This window comes from Loxodonta africana, chromosome 1 (genome assembly GCF_030014295.1).
Source record: "Loxodonta africana isolate mLoxAfr1 chromosome 1, mLoxAfr1.hap2, whole genome shotgun sequence".
Classification (NCBI taxonomy): Eukaryota; Metazoa; Chordata; class Mammalia; order Proboscidea; family Elephantidae; genus Loxodonta; species Loxodonta africana.
This window is the reverse complement of record NC_087342.1, coordinates 215,399,672-215,422,811: the sequence shown is the minus strand read 5'-3', so window position 1 is coordinate 215,422,811 and position 23,140 is coordinate 215,399,672. Positions and strand designations below refer to the sequence as shown.

Here is a 23,140-nt window from a genome sequence, read left to right as displayed (position 1 = left end):
TATAGTGTGATCTTTCTGAAACACACATCTGGCTGATCATGCTGCACCCCCACTTTGTGACTTTGTTATTGTTGTTGGGTGATGCTGAGTTGATTTTGACTCTTAGCCATCCCATGTGACAGGTAGAACTGCCCCATTCATCAGTTATTGGCTGTAATCTTTACGGAAGCAGATACCCAGGTCTTTCTCCCATGGAGCGGCTGGGTGGGTTCAAACCACCAACTTTTTGGTTAGCGCTGTGACTTTATATATGCAAAGGATAAAGCCCAAACTCCTTAATACCTCTGACTAAAAACCCCAAAACCAAATCCATTTCCATAGAGTCGATTCCGACTCATAGTGACCCTATAGGACAGAGTAGAACTGCCCCATAAGTTTTCCAAGGAGGGCCTGGTGGATTCGAACTGCCAACCTTTTGGTTAGCAACCATAGCTCTTAACCACTATACCACCAGGGTTTCCCCAGACTAGGCCCTGCATGATCTGGCCCCAGGTGACCTCTCCAGTCTCATTTCATCACACTTTCCCTCCTTGTCTTCTCTGCTCCAGGCTTCCAGGACTTCTTTCATTTCCTTCTGCCATCAGTGTCCCTGCCTGCCCAGAGCCTTTGCACTCTGCTCCCTAGAATGCTCTACCCCATCAGCCCTCTTCCTTCACTAGGTAATACCTTCTCTTTCAGAAGTCATAGCTTAACTGTTGTCATTTCTTGCTGGAAACAATCGTCCTCCATCTGGTTAGATCCCTCTAATAACACTCCCGTAACACCTAGTACTTCTCCTTGGAAATTCTCACTGTATTTGTGATTACTCACTTAATGTCTGGTCTCCTGGCTAGATTTTAATTTCCACAAAAGCAGGGGCCCAATACCTGGGATGTATTAGGTGATTGGAAATCATCTGCTGAATGAATGAACCATCAGTGTTTCTCTCCCCAATCTTAAAAAGGCATGCATCAAGCCTTGAAACCATTTCAATCATCGAGAGCAAAAATGATTTTGTACTAGGGTCAGCCCTGGAATAATTTTGGCTTTACACATTTGGAGTTAAGCAAATATTCCTTAGAGGAAACTGCTGTCAGCCCTACTGAAACCCCTTTTTCATTTTCTTAATATGCTATGTTTTCTCTTGCCTCCACATATTTTCACATAGTGGCCTCTCTGCCTGGAACACTCTCTCTGAACTCCCCACTCCCCACCCACACACACACCTTAACCCACTCTCCCCTGCTAACCTCCATCTTGGTCCAACTATTTGAGCCATTGTTCATAACTTTGCTTAGATCATCCCTGACTCCAAGTTCTAGATTAGAGGCCCCTTTGTGTGCCTTCTGAACATTCACTATACCTTCTCTAATAGAACTTCATGCCACCATATTGAGATGGTCCAATTTCTTACTGATGTTCTTGTACTATACTCTAAGCTCTGTGGGGTCAAAGACTACATCTTTTTTTTTTTTTTTTTTTTTAGCGGGAAATATTCCACAGTCTGTTATAAAGTAGGCCCTTAACATTTTTTTTTTAAAAACAAAGTACTGAATGATGGAAACCTTACTTAAAAGTCTGTCACTTGCAATAAGACACTGACAGAACCATGGCTGAAGTCACTGAGCTGGCTGGTGGCAGATCTACAGCCAAGACTTCTCCTCCCTCAAACCTACTCCTGCCCCCATTGTCTTAATTTATTTTATTTTACTTTGATCATGTAAGTCTTCTTTTTTTGTTCTTTGTTAACACTTTTTCCTACCCCCTATTCCATACCTCTTTAAGCCAAATAACATATTTGATCAAATGGAATATATTTATTTCCATCATGTTTGAAAGTATTTACTAGGAGCAAGGTAAAAGAATATACATTGTTATAACTAGAAAATCAGGGAAAAGAAATATTTCTTAGTGTCACTGGTTCTTTTAAACAGTTGCTTTTCAGCATCACCTAGGGACACGGCCTAATTTTGTTAGCAGCAGATTCCTTATATATTTTGAAGTTAATCTGCACAGAGGGTGTTATTAAGTTGTCTTCAATTATAGGAGGTTTCCCTGGCCTTGTGAAATAAAACTGAATTATATACACATTTTTGGGTTAACTTAATTAAATACTTCCTGACTATTTTTTTTAATTCTATTAACCAATGGTAACCACAAGTAGTATTTTTTTATTGTTGGTCTGTAACTTATGATGTATTTCAATTAATTCAGAAGACAATATCTTTATGATTTATTTTCCTTAAACAAACAAGCTAACAATAACAAAAAAAATCTCTTCTTCTCTTTCTTCTTCTTGAGACAATGAAAAAGCATTTTATAGCTAGGAATCTATATAAACATAGCAAAAATAAGCTCTAGCTTTTAAATCCGGTTGACTTTACATGTCCTGACTTCATAATAAATGCTATGTCAGAGCTGTGGAGTTGCTTTCTCCCGTTCATTGGCACATATACTGGAGATTTTAATAGCCACTCCTATTTTGCATATACAGATAGATGGCTACCCACCTGTAGGTCCTATGGGCAACCTTTCTAAATATGAAATACCAGTACTGAGAAGTGACTTAGCTGCCAAGGAACAAAGGACTGGAGCTGGGATGAAAGTGGGATTACTCCTTGTGGTAGAACTTGCAGGAGTTTGCTCATGTCACAATCATACCCACTTCTCGGGAACTGCCTCCCTATCCTATTCCTGGGGGACAGGAGTGGGGGGCCTCTGGAAAACAGTTTTATACTCTGTAACTCCACCCTTTGTCCATCACTGACTGGACCTGGGATAGACACCTGAGCCAAGTTGAGTCAATCAATCTCTCCGTTATGTACATGGGTAGAGGGAATTGAATCCACCTCTTTGAGTAGCTAGACTTTAACAACATGTAAATATAGGAGCATTGGGATGGTTATCTTTGGACTGACCATGAAGGCCCAAGAAATGGAGAAAGCAGATGTAAGAGGAGAGATGAAGGAGACATGCAGAGATACAGAGGATGAGATAGAGACCTGGTACTTTTCTATGCAGAATCTTAGTACATTCTGGAACCTGAAGCATTCCTAATCTTATTAACATGAGATGTATGATATTCCTCATATTCTTTAAATTAAATACCCCATTTTGTTTTGGCTAGCTTAAGTTGGTTTCTATAACTTGCAACCAAAGAGTTCTAGTTATATAGGCTCTGTTCTCATGATCTGAAGCTTCCGAACTCTTCAGTACTTATTTTCTTCATTGTGTAAAATGTCAATATTTTTTCTCTTGGACTAGCTTGACAAACACATTGTTCACATGGCCTGCTTCCCTGTTGAGTAGATAACACTTTACACTGGACACTATGGCTAACAGATGGAATGCAAATGACCTCATCTTTCCTGAGCCGTGGCCAAGCCTGGACATGTTGCCAAACCATGTCAAACAGGGCATCTTCCTCACATTCATGTCACACCAAGTAACACTCCCATGCCTCTACTTTCAGCAGATACACAGGTCCACCACACTACATAAAAAAATGGCTAATATCCAGTTCAGAAACTTTTTGAAAGATTAAATGAGGTGATATTTATAAGCACTATACTAATGAATGGAGCTCTGGTGGTGTAGTGGTTAAGAGCTTGGATGCTAACCAAAAGGTCGGCATTTCAAATCCACCACCTGCTCCTTGGAAACTCTATGGGGCAGTTCTACCCTGTCCTATAGGGTTGCTGTGAGTCAGAATCAACTCGATGGCAATTGGTTTGGTTTTTCATATAGTAAACAAGACTCGCTTGGTTCAAATATTAGAAACTCAATTAAAAGCAGTTTAAGAAAAAGGAATTTGTTGGAGTCTGCAAACTGGAGCATGAATATAATGAGTTATACATGACATATATACTACATATTGCATAAAGATACATAATAGTGATAATTCATATTCCCAGTTTCCAGAACTCTCTTTACTTGAAGGTGTAATGCAGAATTTTATGCAAGAGCATGAACTTCCACAACCTTCCCATATTTTCATAAATTTCATGTCACTAGTTAATAACGTTTGATGTTTTACCATGTGCCAGACAAAGTGCTATGCTTTTTATATAACTTTTCCTATTGAATCTTCCTAATAACCCTATTGGAGCTCTGGTGACACAGTGGTTAAGTGCTGTGCCTGTTAACCAAAGGTCAGCAGTTTAAATCTACCAGTTGCTTCTTGGAAACCCTATAGGGCAGTTCTACTGGGTCCTATAGGGTTGCTATAAGTCAGAATTGACTCTGTGGCAATGGATTTGGTTTTTTGGCTTTTTTAATAACCGAGGTAGGTACTATTATTATTCCTTTTTAAAAAACTAAAGTATATACAAGTTAAGAAATTTGCCCAAGGACTAGTTGCTTTTAAAAAGCACACCTGAACTCGATAGAAATCTGATTCTAAATGCACCCATCCACATTAATAAACACATCATAGTGTTTCCTATCATTTTGAAACCAAAATCCAAACCCATTGCCATTGAGTTGATTCTGACCTTAGCGACCCTACAGGACAAAGCAGAACTGCCCCATAGGGTTTCCAAGGCTGTAGTCTTTATGGAAGCAAGCTTTCACATCTTTCTCCCATGGAGTGGCTGGTGGGTTCACTGTACTAAAAATGCCCTGTGCTCCACACAAACTTAAAGCTGCTCTAAAAAATTAAATATTAAGAAAAAAAAGTGTCCACTGGAACCTCAGAAAGTGACTTTATTTGCGAATAGTTCCTTTGCAGGTATAACTAATTAAGATATGGTTATACTGGAATAAGGTGGGCCCTAAATGCAACAACTGGTGTGCTTATAAGAGGCCATGTTAAGACAGAGACATGCAGACACACAGACATACAAGGGAGAAGACTCTGCAAAGATAGAGGCAGAGGTTAGAGTTATGCATCTACAAGCCAAGGAAGCCCAAGGATTGCCAGTAACCACTAGAAGGTAGAAGAAGCAAGGTAGTAGGGAGCATGGCCCTGCTGACACCTTGATTTTGAACTTCTAGCCTCCAGAACTGAAAGAGAGAAAAAAAAAAAAATAAAGTATTTCTTATTGATAGAAGGAGCACATTATCTACAAGAGAAAACAAAAGGAAATGGGAACAAAGGTGACCGCACATTTGCTGCACCTGATAAGGCCCAAATTGTGCCCATCCCCCACTCTCCTTAGGTCCACTCACCTCTCTCCTACACTTCTGAGTGTGGCCTCGGTGGGGGATCTCTCATGGTGGCAAACTCCTCCAAACACAATTTACTGACTTACTCCTTTTCATTCTATGTTATGGCTGATGTCCTTCGGGTGACAGAAAAGTGTTGTATCTTTCAAAGAGTGAAGACATTTCAGTTTGGCTTTTTCAGGGACAGAAAGCTTCACTCCAGATAAAATGCTCTCATGCTAGCAATCTCAGGCACTGGGACTGGCCATCAGGGAGAGATCCAAGGATTTCGAGCTCTTTCCAATAAAAGACGAACAAAGGTACCTGATTCATCCCCATCTGAGTCTGGCTCTCGATTCATAAGACCTTTCTTTCTTCTATAAAGGACCCCAGCTCATAAACTGACAATCCTCCAGCTCCACCAGTAATTTAAAAAATAATAACAACATCATTTTTTCAGGCTTTCCCTCATTTGTCCCTTCTGGAATCATAAAAACAATGTATCTAAGTCCAAAAGCCTAATAAAATCAATAGTATGATCTATATGTTTGAATTTTCATGAAAATTCCTATAAGTTCCCAGTTTGATTTTTCAGCCTTTTTAATTTCAAACAAGTACACACATAGGCAAATAAGGACCAGTGCCAACCATAAATAACATGTACATAGATGGTGCTTTATTGTCACAGTTATCAACTGATGTCAAATGGCTCTATTACAGTGGCAGAGTTCTGGATCAGGCTGCTCAGCATAAATTATATGCTCTGTCTTTTATATTTTTAATTTTTCTTTCTCTGCTGGCTCCTTTCTCAGAAATTGCATTATCTCAATCCATCTATTATGCCACTCCTTCCCTTCCCCTCTTAAATACTATCTAAACTTCTTAATTCCTTTAATGTCAAACTCCTGAACTTATCGCAATATAATTTCTACTAGATCACAACACTGACACCTCTCAAGATTAACCATACAGTCTCCATGCTTCTCAAGGATCCTAAATTCTATCTTCTTGAAATAGCCTTCCCCTTGGTTTCCATGATCCCTCATCTCCTGTTTCTCCCATTCTTATTGATTACCCTCAGATTTTTTCTTCTTTATCTTATCTCTTAAGTGTAAATATTCCCTAATATTCTACCTTCTGTTTTTTTCTTTCCTGGCATCATGAGCATCCTTTTCGTCACTTTAAACATTCTGAAAAGTTAAGCCTTAATCTCTGAGCTTCCAACCTAGAACTCTGGCTCAGATCTTTCGCCTGAGTGCCAGACTTAAATTTCATACGGTTGCCTCCTTTTTGAAGCCTTTACAGTATTTTCAGTCAATCAATCTCAAACTCAACTCATCAACATTTTCTTTCCACTCCTGTATCTACTATCTATTTTTATGGTAGCTTTTCATTTCCACTCACCAGTGTTCAAATAGTCATATCCTATTTTTTATTCATCCTTTCACCTTCCATAACTGGTGTTTCACTTCTAATGACTCAAGCTCAGAAAATTTCCCATAAATCTCTTCCCATAAAGCTTGCACATGATCATGGAACTTCAAAAAAGCCTTGAATTCTTCTCAAGGTTTATAGAAAAGTATCCAGACTTCTTCTCAGGACATTGAACATTATCCATAATCTGTCTTCTTCCTGCATTTACAAACTTACCAGACACTACACCTCTTCATGTGCTTTATTCACACCAGATTCTGTATTGTGGCCTGAAAGTACATTAACATTTTTGTTCCTTAGTCTTTGCTTACATTATTTTCTATATATGAAATGATTTCAGCATAGTACCAATTTTTCCTGCTTAAAAACATCTTTTAAGGTCAAGTTCAAACGCTACCTTTACTAAGAAACAAATGGAATCCTTCTACAGTTATTAACTACACTAGCTGGACTTAATCTCTTTATTTCCTGAACATGAAAAATATTTGTACAGTGGTCCTCTGTTATGCACGTAACATAATGTATTTAGTTATAGTTTAGTTAAGGGTCTCCCTTACTATACTGACAGGCTGGTGCACTTGGTGCCTGCCCCAAGACTGCTGTTGAAACAATGGTGATCGCATAAATGAATGAAGGAACAGTAGATCCTCAAAAGACATTACTACCAAGTAGTAAAATGCTACCACAAGAACTTCAATAAAATCTTCTGTATTAACTATAAACTCATGTGAAGAATTATAATAATTTTAAAGCCATATATTACATAATGTGGGAAAAATAATTTCAAAGTGACAGGCTTTCTGATTTACAAGCTAGAATAGTGAATGAGTTCTTCCCATTAAAGAGAATATGTTACCACTATTTGACTATGATGTCTGTTGGCTCACTACCATATTTCGTTTCATAATCAAAGGGGAAAAGACAAATTAAAATGCTTACCTAGGGCATAATGACTAATGCTACAGGCTTATTTATCTTTCCTTGCATATAAAAAAATGTTTCTAGCAAAGCAAGAGGAAAATTTCCTCAGAGCATCCTTAAATTTAGCATTTCTTGCACTCAACAGAGACATGTAATCAAATGCTTAAGAAACAATCCCAGGGGCATAATAATACTCTATTTACTTAGGAATCTGTATTTTAAAATTACTTCCTATATCAACCTGATGCCTTTTCTTGTGGTTGTATTTGTTTTCATTTTGATGCAATTATGCATGCAAAAGGTCATAGAAGTGCTTTCGTCACATTTCAGCTGTCCATGCCATCACAGTTTTTGGTATTCATTGAGGTTATTTATCCAAAAAATAACTAGAAATGTTAGTCTGGCATTTAGCTATTGGTATAATTATTTTTAAAAGAAGTATGCCATTTACACAATATAATTATTCTCAGTTGTATGTTAACTCATTTGGCTTTAAAAGGAAGCAATAAGTAACATGGACCTAAATAATTCACTTCATTATGAATTTCTATGTATTTCTATGTTTCTTCTATTGCCAAGAAAGATAATTTTGCCAATATATTAAGTTAGTCCTGAATATTTTCCCATTCAAGTAGGTTAAATTAGCAGCTAAAGAAGTGAGAGGTGTCAGAGGCAATTATACTATTCAGATGATCTTTCAGGGAAGGATTACGGCTATAGGACCTCTGACTATAAATAACCCAAGTAACCCAAATGCCCAATTTACTGATTAAACCTCTGCATTTCAGAAAATGGAAAGCAAGTGCCCAAAGCTTTGGTTGTGCCAGATATTCAGTTGAGAACAAAATTAAAAAATGGAAGTAAACTTTGCAAAAACAGGCTTGCAGCATCATCTCGCCCATGTATCTCAAAAACAGCCTGTTACAAGGAGGTCCTTGGACTTGCAACTCCTCAGAATGATATTCAAACAGATACATCAGTTGGAAGCTCCTCATTACTGCATCTGTTCTGTGTTTATAGCTACATATGCAGGCTGCCATACACTCTCAGTGCACCATAAATGAAGGAATTTCACATCCTGGATGGTGATAAGCTTATTGGGTGATACGTTCTCCAGGGTTTTCAGCTCCTTGCTTCAGTTGGCAAAACTCTGCTAGACTTTCGTTGCTGTAGAAAATATTAGATTGTGGCTTTTGTAATTTTGGAGGTAAACCAGGAAAACATACACAACAATTTAAAAAAAGGTAAAAACATAGGCATTGGGATTATTGGTATATTTAAAATTATTGTCTCCAGCAATGCATCATAGACAGTTACAAGAGAAACAAGAGCAGAATTAATGAAAAAAATGAGTAAACGGATGGTGGTTTTCCATAGAAGTTTAGCTCCAAATAGCCTCTGTGGTTTAGCTCAGCTGTGCGGGCACCATGGAGAAGCTACAAATTGTACTAAGAAAACAGCATGTTACAATTATTATTTAGCAATACCTTTTTACTGTAACAATCTGATATTGCTTGATAAATTTACCGATGAAACCAGCACTTATTAAACAACCAATCAGGTTCATTTAGACCATGATAGTGTTTTTCTCAGAAGCAGGCTCCTAAATGAAATTACGGGTAATTTCTTTTCTAACTTCATTATAACCAAAAAAAAAAAAAAAACACCAAACTCATTACAAGTGAGTCAGTTCCAACTCATAGCAACCCTATGGCAGAGTAGAACTGCCCCACAGGGTTTCCAAGGCTGTAATCTTTACGGAAGCAGACTCCCACATCCTTCTCCCTTGGAGCAGCTGATTAGCAACCACACGCTTTAACCATTGGCCACCAGGGCTCCAACTTCATTGTAGTGAAGAGAATTTTCTCTGAGGATAAGGAGAGCAGTTTCAGGTACGGGAAAGTGAACAGAATGTAGTGCAATGCCTGGCTGCCAATGGAAGTACTAAGCGTTGTGAAAGAAACATTGGATAGCTCCATCATATCCCAGCAGCAAGCTCTGCATATTACTCATTAGTTAGTGTGCTCTTGGGCCGGTGTCCACATCTGTCTGCACATGGCACATGGAATTACTGTGGGAGCGTTAAAAAAATGCAGATTCCTGGCCACCAGCACAAGATTTCTACATCTTATGGGTTCTTTCTTTTCATTAAATGGTTAGAATAACAGCTTTCAGAAATGACCCATGTCCATAAATCGTATGGAGTTTCTGAAGAACCATAGTAAAGGTAGAGAAGAATTAGAAAGGTGAAGCTGGATAACAGTGGATGGTAGAACCCTCATAAAAACAGATGATGCAGCAAAGAAACCTCTTAATGCCTAAAGATCATTCTGGCTTTCAGGGTGTCTTCTCCCTTCTTTTCAATTGATTTCCCCTCATTCTTTTCTCTTAATGAAAATTGTTATGATGCTGTTTGACATCTGGGCTCTGTGGTTATGGTGTACATGTTGTTTTGTTTTTATGTTTGCTGATAGCCCCCAGACAGGAGGTTGCGAGTGAGAGGGTGTTGGCTAGCATGAAAAACCATGGCAAAGTAGAGAAATTTGACTATAAGTGAACTTTATAATCATCATTTTATGAAGAATTTGAAATCGATACATCAAGATTCACAGTGGTTTAGTCTCCTCATCTGCAAAAAGGGAAAATAACATCCATATCTTAACTTGATAACTTGCTGAATGTTGTAAAATAATGTATATGTTATGATTGTTACTATTAAAATCTTTCACTTTTTAAAGGATTGTTTCAAAAAGTGAAATCATTGCTGCTAATGGGGAAAGTTGCTGAACTCTTGAATAATTTAGTTACCTTTAGAACTTTAAATATCCATGTCATTTTTTAAACTGTAAATGTACATGAATTTTGTTTTCATGGATTTCAGAAAGAGATGACATGTGCAAATTTTAACATATGCCTCTTTGGAGAACAGAGTCAGGAAGATGACAGGAAAACGTTTATTACACAAACTGTTTAGAAGGATGACCAGAATAGAAATAATCTGGACTTTGATATTCTCACTAAATCTTGAGTTTGGGGCTCTTCACCTTTATCTGGTTCCTTACTTCTTTTGGTGCTTTTCAGCTAGGAAATCATTCTAATTGTGAAGATGTATGTAGTAGAGATAGCCCAATTAATGGATAGCATTGTGGAACTTAAAATATATACTAAAGTTCAATAAGTAGAGGGGGAAGTGATTGGACAGTTACTTGAGGGGCCTTATTTCCAGGACATACTTGGTGTTTAGCTTCAGTCAAAATTCAAAACAGTAATTTCCCTGTGTGCTTTGTTTCCTTCCTTTCCACACCTGATTAGCTACGATGTGGTTACAGAATGATTAAAAAAAAAAAAATCAGAAACTACCATCACCCATGATCTAACCTAGAAATTAGAACTAGCGTTTGCATCTTTGATTCAGACCCCAGAGATGGGTTGATGCTCTGTGCAGGGAGGACCCATGTGAAAGGAAAAATTACTGGCAGAACTGAGGCCACAGCTTCTAGGCCAGAACGATTCCTTGTATTCTGAGCTGGCTGTTGCTTCATGTGTTTTGGTCTTTCAAAGGAATGGAGAAAAAGAGGGCCTCTGGTATTTTCCTATTGCAGCAGAACGTGAGATTTGGAAAAAAGAGAAAAGATTAAGAAAGGTAGCAAAAAAAATGTTGGGGTAATGGAGAAAAATGACTCAGACAAATAGAAGAAAAGAGAAAAGAAAAGAAGAGATAGTGAGAGAGAGACAAAAGAAACAAACCAGATCAGATAACTCACTTGGCGTTTCCCGCCCCTGGTTTCTTTCTTCGGAAGATGTTGAGGAAAGTGTTGGAGCGGCAGGGTAGCTTGCCGTCACCAACATGCATGCGGACTACATCAGAGGTGGTGAAGGCACTGCGGACATTTCTCTCGGGCTTTGCAATGATGATGTACATCTTGGGAGTGAACATGCACCCCAGGGCCACAGTAACACTGAGGCTTACTGCAAAGCAGGTAGTGATGATCTTGTAGTTGCTCCCAAAGTAAATGGGCACAAAAGCTAGCCAGATGATGCAGGTGGTGTACATGGTGAAGGCGATATATTTGGCCTCATTGAAGTTGGCGGGCACGTTGCGGGTCTTGAAGGCATAGTAGGTACAGCTCATGATGAGTAGTCCATTGTAGCCCAGAGGGGCCACCACACCCAGGTTGCTGGTGTTGCAGATAAGGTAGACTTCTTTGATGCTTGGGTAGGACAGAATGGGCATGGGGGGCTCCATGATGATCAGGGTTACCACCAGTGTTAGCTGCACACTGATCAGAATTGAGGCAATGATCACCTGGGCCCAGGCACTCATGAACCTGGGTTTCCGGGTGCAGATCTTCTTCTTGCTGCCAGCGAGGATACGTGCAATGCGATTGGTTTTGGTCACTAAAGCAGAGTAGCACATGGCAGAGGAGAGGCCAACCAGGAGGCGCTGGAGGTAGCAGGACGTGGTGGTAGGTTTCGCAATGAGAGTGAAAGGGCACACGTAACCGAGGAAGATGCCAGCTAGGATAATGTAGCAGAGCTCTCGACTGGAGGATTTGACCACTGGTGTGTCCCGGTACAGCACAAAGATTAAGGTGACAAACAAGGTAACAAGAATGCCCAGGCAAGAGAAGGCGATGGCAATGATGGATTCTATGTTGCTCCATTCGAGGTAGCGGACAGGAATGGGTTCACAGCCTGTGATCAGAAAATTAGTTTTAGAAAGATTCCAAGGTTTCCACAGAGCAGTAATGGCAATGCTTACTAATTAACTCGCATAGCTATCTTAACATCTTCCATGACTGGTATTATTTTATTTTTTAAACGGATCACCATTACACAAACACAGATACACCCATTGTTTCCCTAGACAATTATGTCCCCAGACTTAATCTCATTATAAGCCTAATGTGATATACTTGAACCTATAGAAAGAGTCTTTTCTTCCAATACTAGCACTATTAATGAACACTACTGTGTAGATGGATCTTCTACGTTTTCAGACTCGCAGAAAAGGAAGCTAAATTATGTCTCCATTAAAGGATTAAATGAATGTTAAATGTAACAAAATGAATTAATAAGAAATAAACTAACAAAATTTTCATTTTTAAATAGCAATTGTCCAGAGGGGAGTCTAACTCACAGAGAAGTGTTTTAATCTTATATTTAATATGAATTCTTTAGAAGAATCTGTATTCTCCTGCTTACCACAGAATTCTATGTTAAATCCCGCCAAAAAAATCTGTTGCTGTCAAGTCGATTCTGACTCATAATGACCCTATAGAACAGAGTAGAACTGCCCCATAGAGTTTTCAAGGAGTGCCTAGTGGATTCAAACTGCTGGCCTCTTGGTTAGCAGTCGTAGCTCTTAATCACTACACAGCCAGGGTTTCCATTCTCTGTATTACTCACCTTAAATCCCATCCCTTTATCCACCTATTAACTGTATCTGACACCTGAGGGTCTTTGAGTTAGCAACCTTTAAAAGACTCACAAAAGAAAAATGAAATCTCCCGTGAATATATCTCTGGAAAGGAGAGACTGTCATGTTCCTAAATGCCTAGCTTATCTTTATCTTTTCCCTTAAATTGAGAAAAAAAATTGTTTTATATTTCAGAGTAGAAGAAAAATCTGTCAGGCCCTGGAGACAACCCCTTCACAGGATTTTGTGTTTGGTATAGGCCAGCATTTCCCAAATTGTGAGAATAAAAATATTTCTATAAATTTAGAAAAATACTGATTGTTCTATATTTATGGTAGCAAGGAACCACTAGAACCAGTTTTAAGCCTGCTCAATCAACAGCAACTCACCTAAGTGAATGTACTTTTTCATGCCAACCAATCAGTGTCAGCCCTTTCTTCTGATAATCAGTCAACCACAGACAGACTCACTTCTATAAATACATGTCAATCAATCAAAAACTGTCTTTTGTGAGCAATCACATTTCTACAGATGATGTCAACCAATGTATGATTCTGAATGCCTGTCAATTCCAGAACTCCACACCTTCCAAAAACCCCATAAAGATCAGCAGTCCTCTCTGCTCAGAGAAACAGTAACTGACAAGCATATTTCTCCGGTACTATAGTAAGCAATACATTCAGCTTTTGTTTCATAATTTCATGTATTTAGTCTTACTACCCTTTCACATTTCTAGAGATTCCACCAAAATAATTTTGAAGGCCCCCATTTGGTAGCATTCCAGGAGATGCTCCAGTCAATAGGTTCACTCACTGGGCCCTTTGTGGCCAAAGTTGTCCTTCCAGTGGGCTGCCATGTGAGTCTGTCTCAACCATATCTTGAGATCTGACTGGTTTTATTGACCTCTTATTGCTGAATTTATATGGATATCCTAGGATTTGTACTCCCACCTATCTGTCAGCTTGTCGTACTGTAGGGTCTTGTGTGTTGCTGTGATGCTAGAAGCTATGCCATCGGTATTCAGATACTAGCAGGGTCACACATGGTATCAGGGTATCAGATGAACAGACTAAGCCACACCAGGAAGAAAGACCTGGCAGTCTACTTCTGAAAAGAATTAGCCAGTGAAAACTTCATGAATAGCAGTGGCACATTGTTTGATCTAATGCTGGAAGATGAGCTCCCCCAGGTTGGAAGGCACCCAAAACACGACTGGGAAACAGCTGCCTCCTCAAAGTACAGTCGACTTTAATGATGTGAATGGAGTCAAGCTTTTGGTACCTTTATTTGCTGATGTGACACGACTGAAAATGAGAAGAAGCTGTTGCAAACATCTGTTAATAATCAGAACTTGGAATGTATGAACTATGAATTTTGGAAAACTGGAAATCATCACAAATTAAATGGACTGACACAGTGACTACAACAATGGGATCAGTATCCAAGGCATTAGTGAGCTGAAATGGACTGGTATTGGCCATTTTGAATTGGACAATCATATGGTCTACTACGCTGGGAATGACAATTTGAAGAGGAATGGTGTTGCATTCATTGTCAAAAAGAACATTTCAAAATCAATCCTGAAACACAATGCTGTCACTGACAGGATAATATCCACACACCTACAAGGAAGACCAGTTAATATCACTATTAGTCAAATATAGCACCAACCACTAAGGCCAACGATGAAGAAATTGAAGATTTTTATCAGCTTCTACAGTCAGAAATTGATTGAACATGCAATCGGAATTTATTGATAATTACTGGTGATTGGAACACAAAAGTTGGAAAAAAGACTATTGATAGTAGGAAACTATGGCCTTGGTGGCAGAAATGATGCCAGAGATCACATGATAGAATTTTGCAAGACCAATGACTAACGATGCAAATGGTACAAATACCTTTTTTCACCAACATAAACAGTGACTACAGACATGGATTTAGCCAGGTGGAATACACAGGAATCAAATCGACTACCTCTGTGGAAAGAGACAATGGAAAAGCTCAATATCGTCAGTCAGAATAAGGCCAGGGGCTGACTGCAGAATAGACCATCTACTCATATGCAAGTTCAAGCTGAAACTGAAAAAAAATTAGAAGTCCAGGAGAGCCAAAGTATGAACTTGAGTATATCCCACCTGAATTTGGAAACCATCTGAAGAATAGATTTGATGCCTTGAACACTAATAACCAAAGACCAAACGAGTTGTGGAATGACATCAAGGATATCAGGCAGGAAGAAAGCAAGAGGTCAATAAAAAAACAAGAGAGAAAGAAAAGACCTAAATGGATGTCAGAAGACACTCTGGAACTTGCTCTTGAACATTGAGTAGCTAAAGCAAGAGGAAAAAATGATGAAGTAAAAGAGCTGAACATAAGATTTCAAAGGGCGGCTCAAAAAGACAAAGTAAAGTATTATGATGACATGTACAAAGAGCTGGAGATAGAAAACCGAAAGGGAAGAACATGCTTAGCATTTCTCAAGCTTAAAGAACTGAAGAAAAAATTCAAGTCTCAAGTTGCAATACTGAAGGATTCTACAAGGAAAATACTGAACAACGCAGGACACATCAAAAGAAGATGGAAGGAATACACAGAGTCACTATACCAAAAAGAATTGGTCGACGTTAAACCATTTCTGGAGGTAACATATGATCAGGAACCAATGGTACTAAAGAAAGAAGTCCAAGCTGCACCAAAGACATTGGTGGAAAACAAGGTTCCAGGAATTGACGGAATACCAATTGAGATGTTTCAAAAAATGGATGCAGTGCTGGAAGTGCTCACTCATCTATGCCAAGAAATTTTGAAGACAGCTACCTGGCCAACCAACAAAAAGAGATCCATAATTTATGCCTATTCCCAAGAAAGGTGATCCAACCAAATATGGATATTATCCAACAATATCATTAATATCATATGCAAGCAAAATTTTGCTGAAGATCATTCAAAAGCAGCTGCAGCAGTATATGGACAGGGAACTGCCAGAAATTCAGCCAGATTCAGAAGAGGATGTGGAACCAGGGATATCACTGCTGATGTCAGATGGATCCTGGCTGAAAGCGAGAATACCAGAAAGATGTTTACTTGTGTTTTATTGACTATGCAAAAACATTTAACTGTGTGGATCATAACAAATTATGGATAACTTTGTGAAGAATGGGAATTCCAGAACACTTAACTGTGTTCATGAGGAACCTGTACATAGATCACGAGGCAGTTATTCCAAAAGAAAAAGAGGATACTACATGGTTTAAAGTCAGGAAAGGTATGTGTAAGGGTTGTATCCTTTCACCATACCTATTTAATCTGTATGCTGAGCAAATAATCTGAGAAACTGGACTGTATGAAGAAGAACAGGGTATCAAGATTGGAGAAAGACTCATTAACAACCTGCATTATGCAGATGACACAATCTTGCTTGCTGAAAGTGAAGAGGCTTGAAGCACTTGCTGATGAAGAACAAAGACTACAATTTCCCTATGGATTACGCCTCATCATAAAGAATACAAAAATTCTCACAACTGGACCAATAAGCAACATCATGATAAACAGTGAAAAGATTGAAGTTGTCAAGGATTTCATTCTACTTGGGTCCACAATCAACAGCCATGGAAGCAGCAGTCAAGAAATCAAAAGATGCATTGCATCATGCAAATCTGCTGTAAAAGACCTCGCTAAATTATTAAAAAGCAAAGATGACACCTTCAAGACTAAGGTGTGCCTGACCCAATCCATGGTGTTTTCAATCGTCTCATATACATGCAAAAGCTGGACAATGAATAAGGAAGACCTAAGAAGAATTGAAACCTTTGAATTGTTGTGTTGGCAAAGAATATTGAATATAGCACGGACTGCCAGAAGAATGAACAAATGTGTCTTGAAAGAATGCTCCTTGGAAGCAAGGATGGCAAGGCTTTATCTCACATACTTTGGATGTGTTATCAGGAGGGATCAGTCCCCGGAGAAGGACATCCTTCTTGGTAAAGTAGAGGGTCAGTGAAAAAGAGGAAGACCCTGAACAAGATGGATTGACACAGTGGATGCAACGATGGGCTCAGGCATAGAAATGATTGTGAAGATGGCGCAGGACCAGGCAGTGTTTCAACCCATTGCACATAGGATCACTATGAGTTGGAACAGACTTGAAGGCACCTAACAACAACAACATGTAATATGTGTATGTATGTAAAAAAAATAAGAAAATAACAATGGTCATTATGGGGGACTATTGATATGTCAAATTCAATGAATTTAAATATTTAAAAGAGCTTTAGAAAAATTATACCCCCCAGTGCCGTCGAGTCGATTCTGACACATAGCGACTCTGTAGGACAGAGTAGAACTGCCCCATACAGTTTCCAAGGAGCGCCTGGTGGATTCGAACTGCCGACCCTTGGTTAGCAGCCGTAGCACTTAACCACTACACCACCAGGGTGGATAAAAATACCAAATAGCCAATAGTCAGTTCCTTTAACTGTCATATTGAAGTTGCAAAATACAATTCAAGTTCCAATATAATCTTTCTCAAGGCCTTTGTAACCTCCTAAAGACTACCTGCTTTGCATTTCTCTCTTTTTCTGTGAATTGATACCTGGCTTTCTAAATGATCTCCCCTCTCCTCAGGGTGTTCACTAGAAAAGAAGATCATGTTGTAAAATTACTAGAACACAAGTCAGATTTTTAGAAGTTGGATTAAAACCCTGGTCTGCAGCCAAGGTAAGAGCAATAATTAATGATTTTCCCAAACTTCAGAGATATAGGCAAAATATTTGCTACAGAATTCAAGAATTTTATTAGATGCTTATTGTCCTGTTCTACAGATGATCTCTACCAATTAATTAAATTAATTATTAACCTCTCTGTTTTGAAGCAGCAGAGTAGAAAAGAGAAGATTTAAATAACCCAGCTGTGTGAAATTTTAAATATAAAAATAGAAAAGACATTACATAAGGCAATTTCAGAATTTTTTCTTGTAAGGGAAAATGGAATGATGATCCAGAATTATAAACTAAATAAAGATGTAAGATAGACTTTAGGAAACTTTCAAACAATTTAGGGGAAGACTTAGCATCTGGCATAAAAAGGACCATATTCCCTTTTACTGTAAATAGGCTCATACCTGAAGTAGAGGAAAAATCGGATTATAAAAATAAAAATATTAAAATATAAAATTTTCAGTTAAAAAAATAACCAATATTTGGCTAAACATTTCTAAATAGGCTTAAAAAGTAAATTAGCTAGAAGTCAATATAATAATGGCTATTTAGGTAAAACAACTAAAAGGGCTTCTATTTGCTATGATTTTGGAGGCTATATATAAGAAAATCTGTAGATACTACAAATAGAAGAGTCATTTAAAGAAACGATGCACCACATTGCCTAAAGCACAGAAGGACAATTACCCAAAAACTCTACAGTTAATCAACTCCATGAGAGATATTGGTACCCAAGAATTCCCTGTCCTTCTTCTAAATTTCCAAGGGGAATAACAGATTTCTTTTTGATATAGGTGTATTTATGGCTACCATTAATATCACTGCTAATGTTGTTCTTAGGTGCTGTCAAGTTGGTACTGACTCAGAGTGACCCTATGTACAACAGAACGAGACAATGCCCGGTCCTGTGCCATCCTCATGATGGTTGTTATGATTGAGCCCATTGTTACAGCCACTGTGTCAATCCATCTTGTTCAGGGTCTTCTTCTTTTTGCTGACCCTCCACTTTACCAAGCATGATGTCCTTCTCCATGGACTGATCCCTCCTGATAACATGTCCAAAGCATGTGAGATGAAGTCTCCCCATCCTTGCTTCTAAGGAGCATTCTAGTTGTACTTATTCCAAGACAAATTTACTCCTTCTTTTGGCATTCCATGGTATACTCAGTGTTCTTCACCAACATCATAATTCAAAGGTGTCAAATCTTCTTCAGTCTTCCTTATTCATTGTCCAGCTTATGCATGTATATGAGGCTATTGAAAATGCCATGGCTTTGGTCAAGCGTGACTTAGTCCTGAAACTGACATGTTTACTTTCTAACACTTTAAAGAGGTCTTTTGCAGCAGATTTGTCCAGTGCAATGAGTCTTTTGATTTCTTGACTGCTGCTTCCATGGCTGTTGATTGTGGATCCAAGTAAAATGAAATCCTTGACAACTTCAATCTTTTCTGTTTATCATAATGTTGCATATTGGTCCAGTTGTGAGGATTTTTGTTGTCTTTATGTTGAGGTGTAATCCATAAGGAAGCTATAGTCTTTGATCTTCCTCAGTAAGTGCTTCAAGTCCTCTTCACTTTCAGCAAGCAAGACTGTATCATCTGCATAAGGCAGGTTGTTAATGAGTAGGAATACAATCCTGATGCCCTGTTCTTCTTCATATAGCCCATCTTCACTGATGATTGGCTCTGCGTATAGATTGAATAACTATAGTGAAAGGGTATAACCCTAACGCAAACCTCTCCTGACCTTAAACCGCACAGTATCCCCCTTTTCTGTTGGGACAACTGCCTCTTGATCTATGTATAGGTTCCTCGTGAGCACAATTAAGTGTTCTGGAATTCCCATTCTTTGCAATTTTATCTGTAATTTATTATGATCCATACAGTCGAATGCCTTTGCATAGTTAATTAAACACAGGTAAACATCTTTCTCGTATTCTATGCTTTCAGCCAGTACCCATCTGACATCAGCAATGATATTCTTGGTTCCAAGTCCCCTTCTGAATCTGACTTGACTTTCTGGCAGTTTCCTGTCAATGGATCACCTTTCTTTGAAATAGGCATATATATGGCTCTCTTCCAGTCAGTTGGCCAGGTAGCTGTCTTCCAAATTTCTTGGCTAATGGGATATCAGATACCTTGGTTTAATAAAACCACTTAAATATGAAAGTTCTAACAGGTTCTATGTCCCAACCTATCACTGATACTTTGAGATTATTATTAGAATATTTCTTTTTTTTTTTTCTGTGATATAACAACTACAAATTTAACAGGGAAGATCTACTTCTAGACAAGATGTACTACAGTTCCTACACATGATTAAATTATAGCTATTGTAGTTATGAGGATACATACACTATATATAATTTAAGAAAAAAATTAAAAAATCAGCTTTTGTTACAGAATCCTTATGGACAAAAGACTCCATAGAAATAGGAAGATTGATTGGAGCAGAGCACATAATCATACAGATTATCATCAGTACCTAGATTATCATAAATCCTTCTAGATAGATAGATAGATTAGATAGATAGATAGATGGATAGATAGATAGATAGATAGATAGATAGATAGATAGATAGATAGATAGATAGATAGATAGATAGATAGATAGATGATAGATAGATAGATGATAGACAGACAGACAGACAGACAGATAGATAGATAGATAGATAGATATGAAAATGCTATATCATGATTTAGGTGCATTAACTCAACAACATGGCACAGATCAAAGAACTATTGCCCATTGTGATAGGCAGCTTCTGAGATGATCCCCAGTGATCTACACCTCCTGGTGTTCATGACTTTGTGTAATTCCCTCCCCTTGAGTATGAGTGGAAACCCTGGTGGTGTAGTGGTTAAGTGCTATGGCTGCTAACCAAGAGGTTGGTAGTTAAAACCTGCCAGGTGCTCCTTGGAAACTCTATGGGGCAGTTCTACTCTGTCCTATAGGATCACTATGAGTCGGAATCGACTTGACGGCAGTGGATTTTTTTTTTTTTTTAGTATGAGCAGGATCTGCAACATGAATCTATTCAATGGAATATAGCAAAATTGATGAGATGGCACTTCCATGATTAGGTTATATAAGATAACGACTTTCATCTTGCCAGCTGACACTGTCTTGTTCTGATGAAGGAAGATGCCATGTTGGCAAGGTCCACATGGCAAAAAACTGATGGCAGGCCCCACCCAACAGCCAGTAAAAACTGAGGTGCTCATTCCAACAGCTGTGAGGAACTATATCCTTCAAACGATCACATTAAGTGAGCTTGGAATCAGCCTTTAGATTACACCCCATCCCTAGCTGAGACCTTGATTACAGCCTTATAAAAAATCATAAAGCAGAAGACTCAGCTAAACTGTGCTAAAATTCCTGACTCACATAAATTGTGAGTTAATAAATGTGTGTTATTTTAAGCTTCTAAAGTTTGGGGTAATTTTTTATACAGTAACAACTAATTGACCCCTTAAAAAGTCAACCCCTTAATTCACTAACCAATCCTTAATCTCCTTACTTAAGGGCAATTACAAGCATAAGCTAAATCAGTGAAAACATCTTTAGATCTTACACTAGGTCTTTAAATCTAATGTTATCGCATGCAATAAGTCCCTATTACTACGAGAGACACTATTTTCTACTATATAGTTAACTAATTATGAGTCATTGCTACTTTTCCTTCCTATATTACTATCTACTGATATAACGGAAACCCTGGTGGCATAGTGGTTAAGTGCTACAGCTTCTAACCAAAAGGTCGGCAGTTCAAATCCAACAGGCACTCCTTGGAAACTCTATGAGGCAGGTCTACTCTGTCCTATAGGGTGGCTGTGAGCCGGAATTGACTTGATGGCAATGGGTTTGTTTTTTTTGGTTTTCTGTTGTAATGCTCATCACAATATAACAACTTTATAATATTTAATCAATGAAGGAGAATAGCAGAATTATATCTATGTCATCCAAAAAGTATTCATTTTCAGAACTGAATTTTGGGCACTCCAATACTAAATGCTGAGTATTGTCTTGTTATAGGTCTTATAATAAAAATAAAAAGGGAACGTGCTAGGCTTGATATGCAACAAGTAATCCAGTAAGTTTTATAAAATCCAATACTTTACCACAATACAATTTTTTTCTAATGACTGAATTATGGCCCTCTGTTTAAGATACCAAGTTGTTAAAATACATGAATACCTATATAAACTAAAAAGTGAAATGCTCTCAGAATAATTCATTTATTTAGTACTATGGAACAAGAATGTGTTTTAAATTTCCTCAGATACTATTTATAAATAAAAATATATATAAATAATATAAATTACTTGATATGTTGATGTTACTTAAAATAGTTGCTGTCATAAATGTTGAGATTCCCAGCAAAAGAAGTACTATGTATTTTTATGCAAATAATGTGCACTTTCTACTCCCTTCCCACATGAGGTATGTTCTTAAGTGCCTCTATGCAAATTTTTTTAAATATTGCTGTAAAATAAGAAATTACCGTAATGTACTCATGAAAATGCTTCACAGGGGGAGGGGGAGGTTGGCAAACAAATGTAGAAGGTGTGCGTCATTTGCATAAAAATGTTATAGAAATTATAGCTACAATAAAAATAGTTTATAAATACAACAGAAATATTTTAAACATCATGCTAAACAGACTTCTCTGATCAAAGTCTTTACAGAAGAGTCTTGTGTAAAAGAACAATAATAATAACAAATCCATGGAGAAGTTCAAGCATTCTATTATAGATACACAAAATTGGCCAGAAATAATGTGAAAAACAAAATAAAACAAAACACCACAATCATCGTTTTCTAAGCTCCACAAGGATAATATCTGGCAAAACCAGAATGGCTATCTGGTTGCACCAGATAAAATTTTCAGTGAACACTGATAAAATTCTCCATGAAACAACTTATTGTATTTGGGACAAATTGGCCACAAAATTAATCAGTAATGGGAAAACTTTTTTAGAATAGCAGAGGACATAGCCAACTAATACCTCATCTGTAATTAAATTGATCCAGAAAAATTGTAAAGATGAAGCATGGACTATGTCATGGATTGAACTGTGTCCTCCAAAAATATCTGCCAATTTGGCTAGGTCATGATTCCCAGTATTGTATGATTATCTACCACTTTGTCATCTGATATGATTTCCTTATGTGTTGTAAGTCCTATCACTATGATGTTAATAAGATGGATTAGCAGCAGTTATACTGATGAGACCTACAAGATTAGATAGTGTCTTAAGCCAATCTCTTTTGAGATATAAAAGAGAGAAGCGACTGGAGAGACATGGGAACCTCATACCACCGAGAAAGTAGAGCTGGGAGCAGATGCTCCTAGACCAAGGGAAGATTGATGACAAGGACCTTCCTCCACAACCAACAGAGAGAAAGAGCCTTCCCCTGGAGCTGACACCCTGAATTTGGACTTGTAGCCTACTAGACTTTGCCACAACTACAACCAGAATGTTCCTTAGAAGCAAGGATGGCAAGACTACGTCTCACATA

The 23,140-nt window shown here is 38.0% G+C and overlaps 1 protein-coding gene across 2 annotated transcripts in view; it reads right to left on the bottom strand.

The window, feature by feature from the left end:
- Positions 1-23,140, bottom strand: part of LOC100658721 (metabotropic glutamate receptor 1) — a 169,278-nt gene that overhangs the window by 38,683 nt on the left and 107,455 nt on the right. For both annotated transcript variants that reach the window (XM_064291884.1, XM_064291887.1), the window contains one exon: positions 11,244-12,174. In XM_064291884.1, coding sequence (XP_064147954.1) covers positions 11,244-12,174 — 931 coding nt within the window. The remainder of the gene's footprint in view (positions 1-11,243; positions 12,175-23,140) is intronic.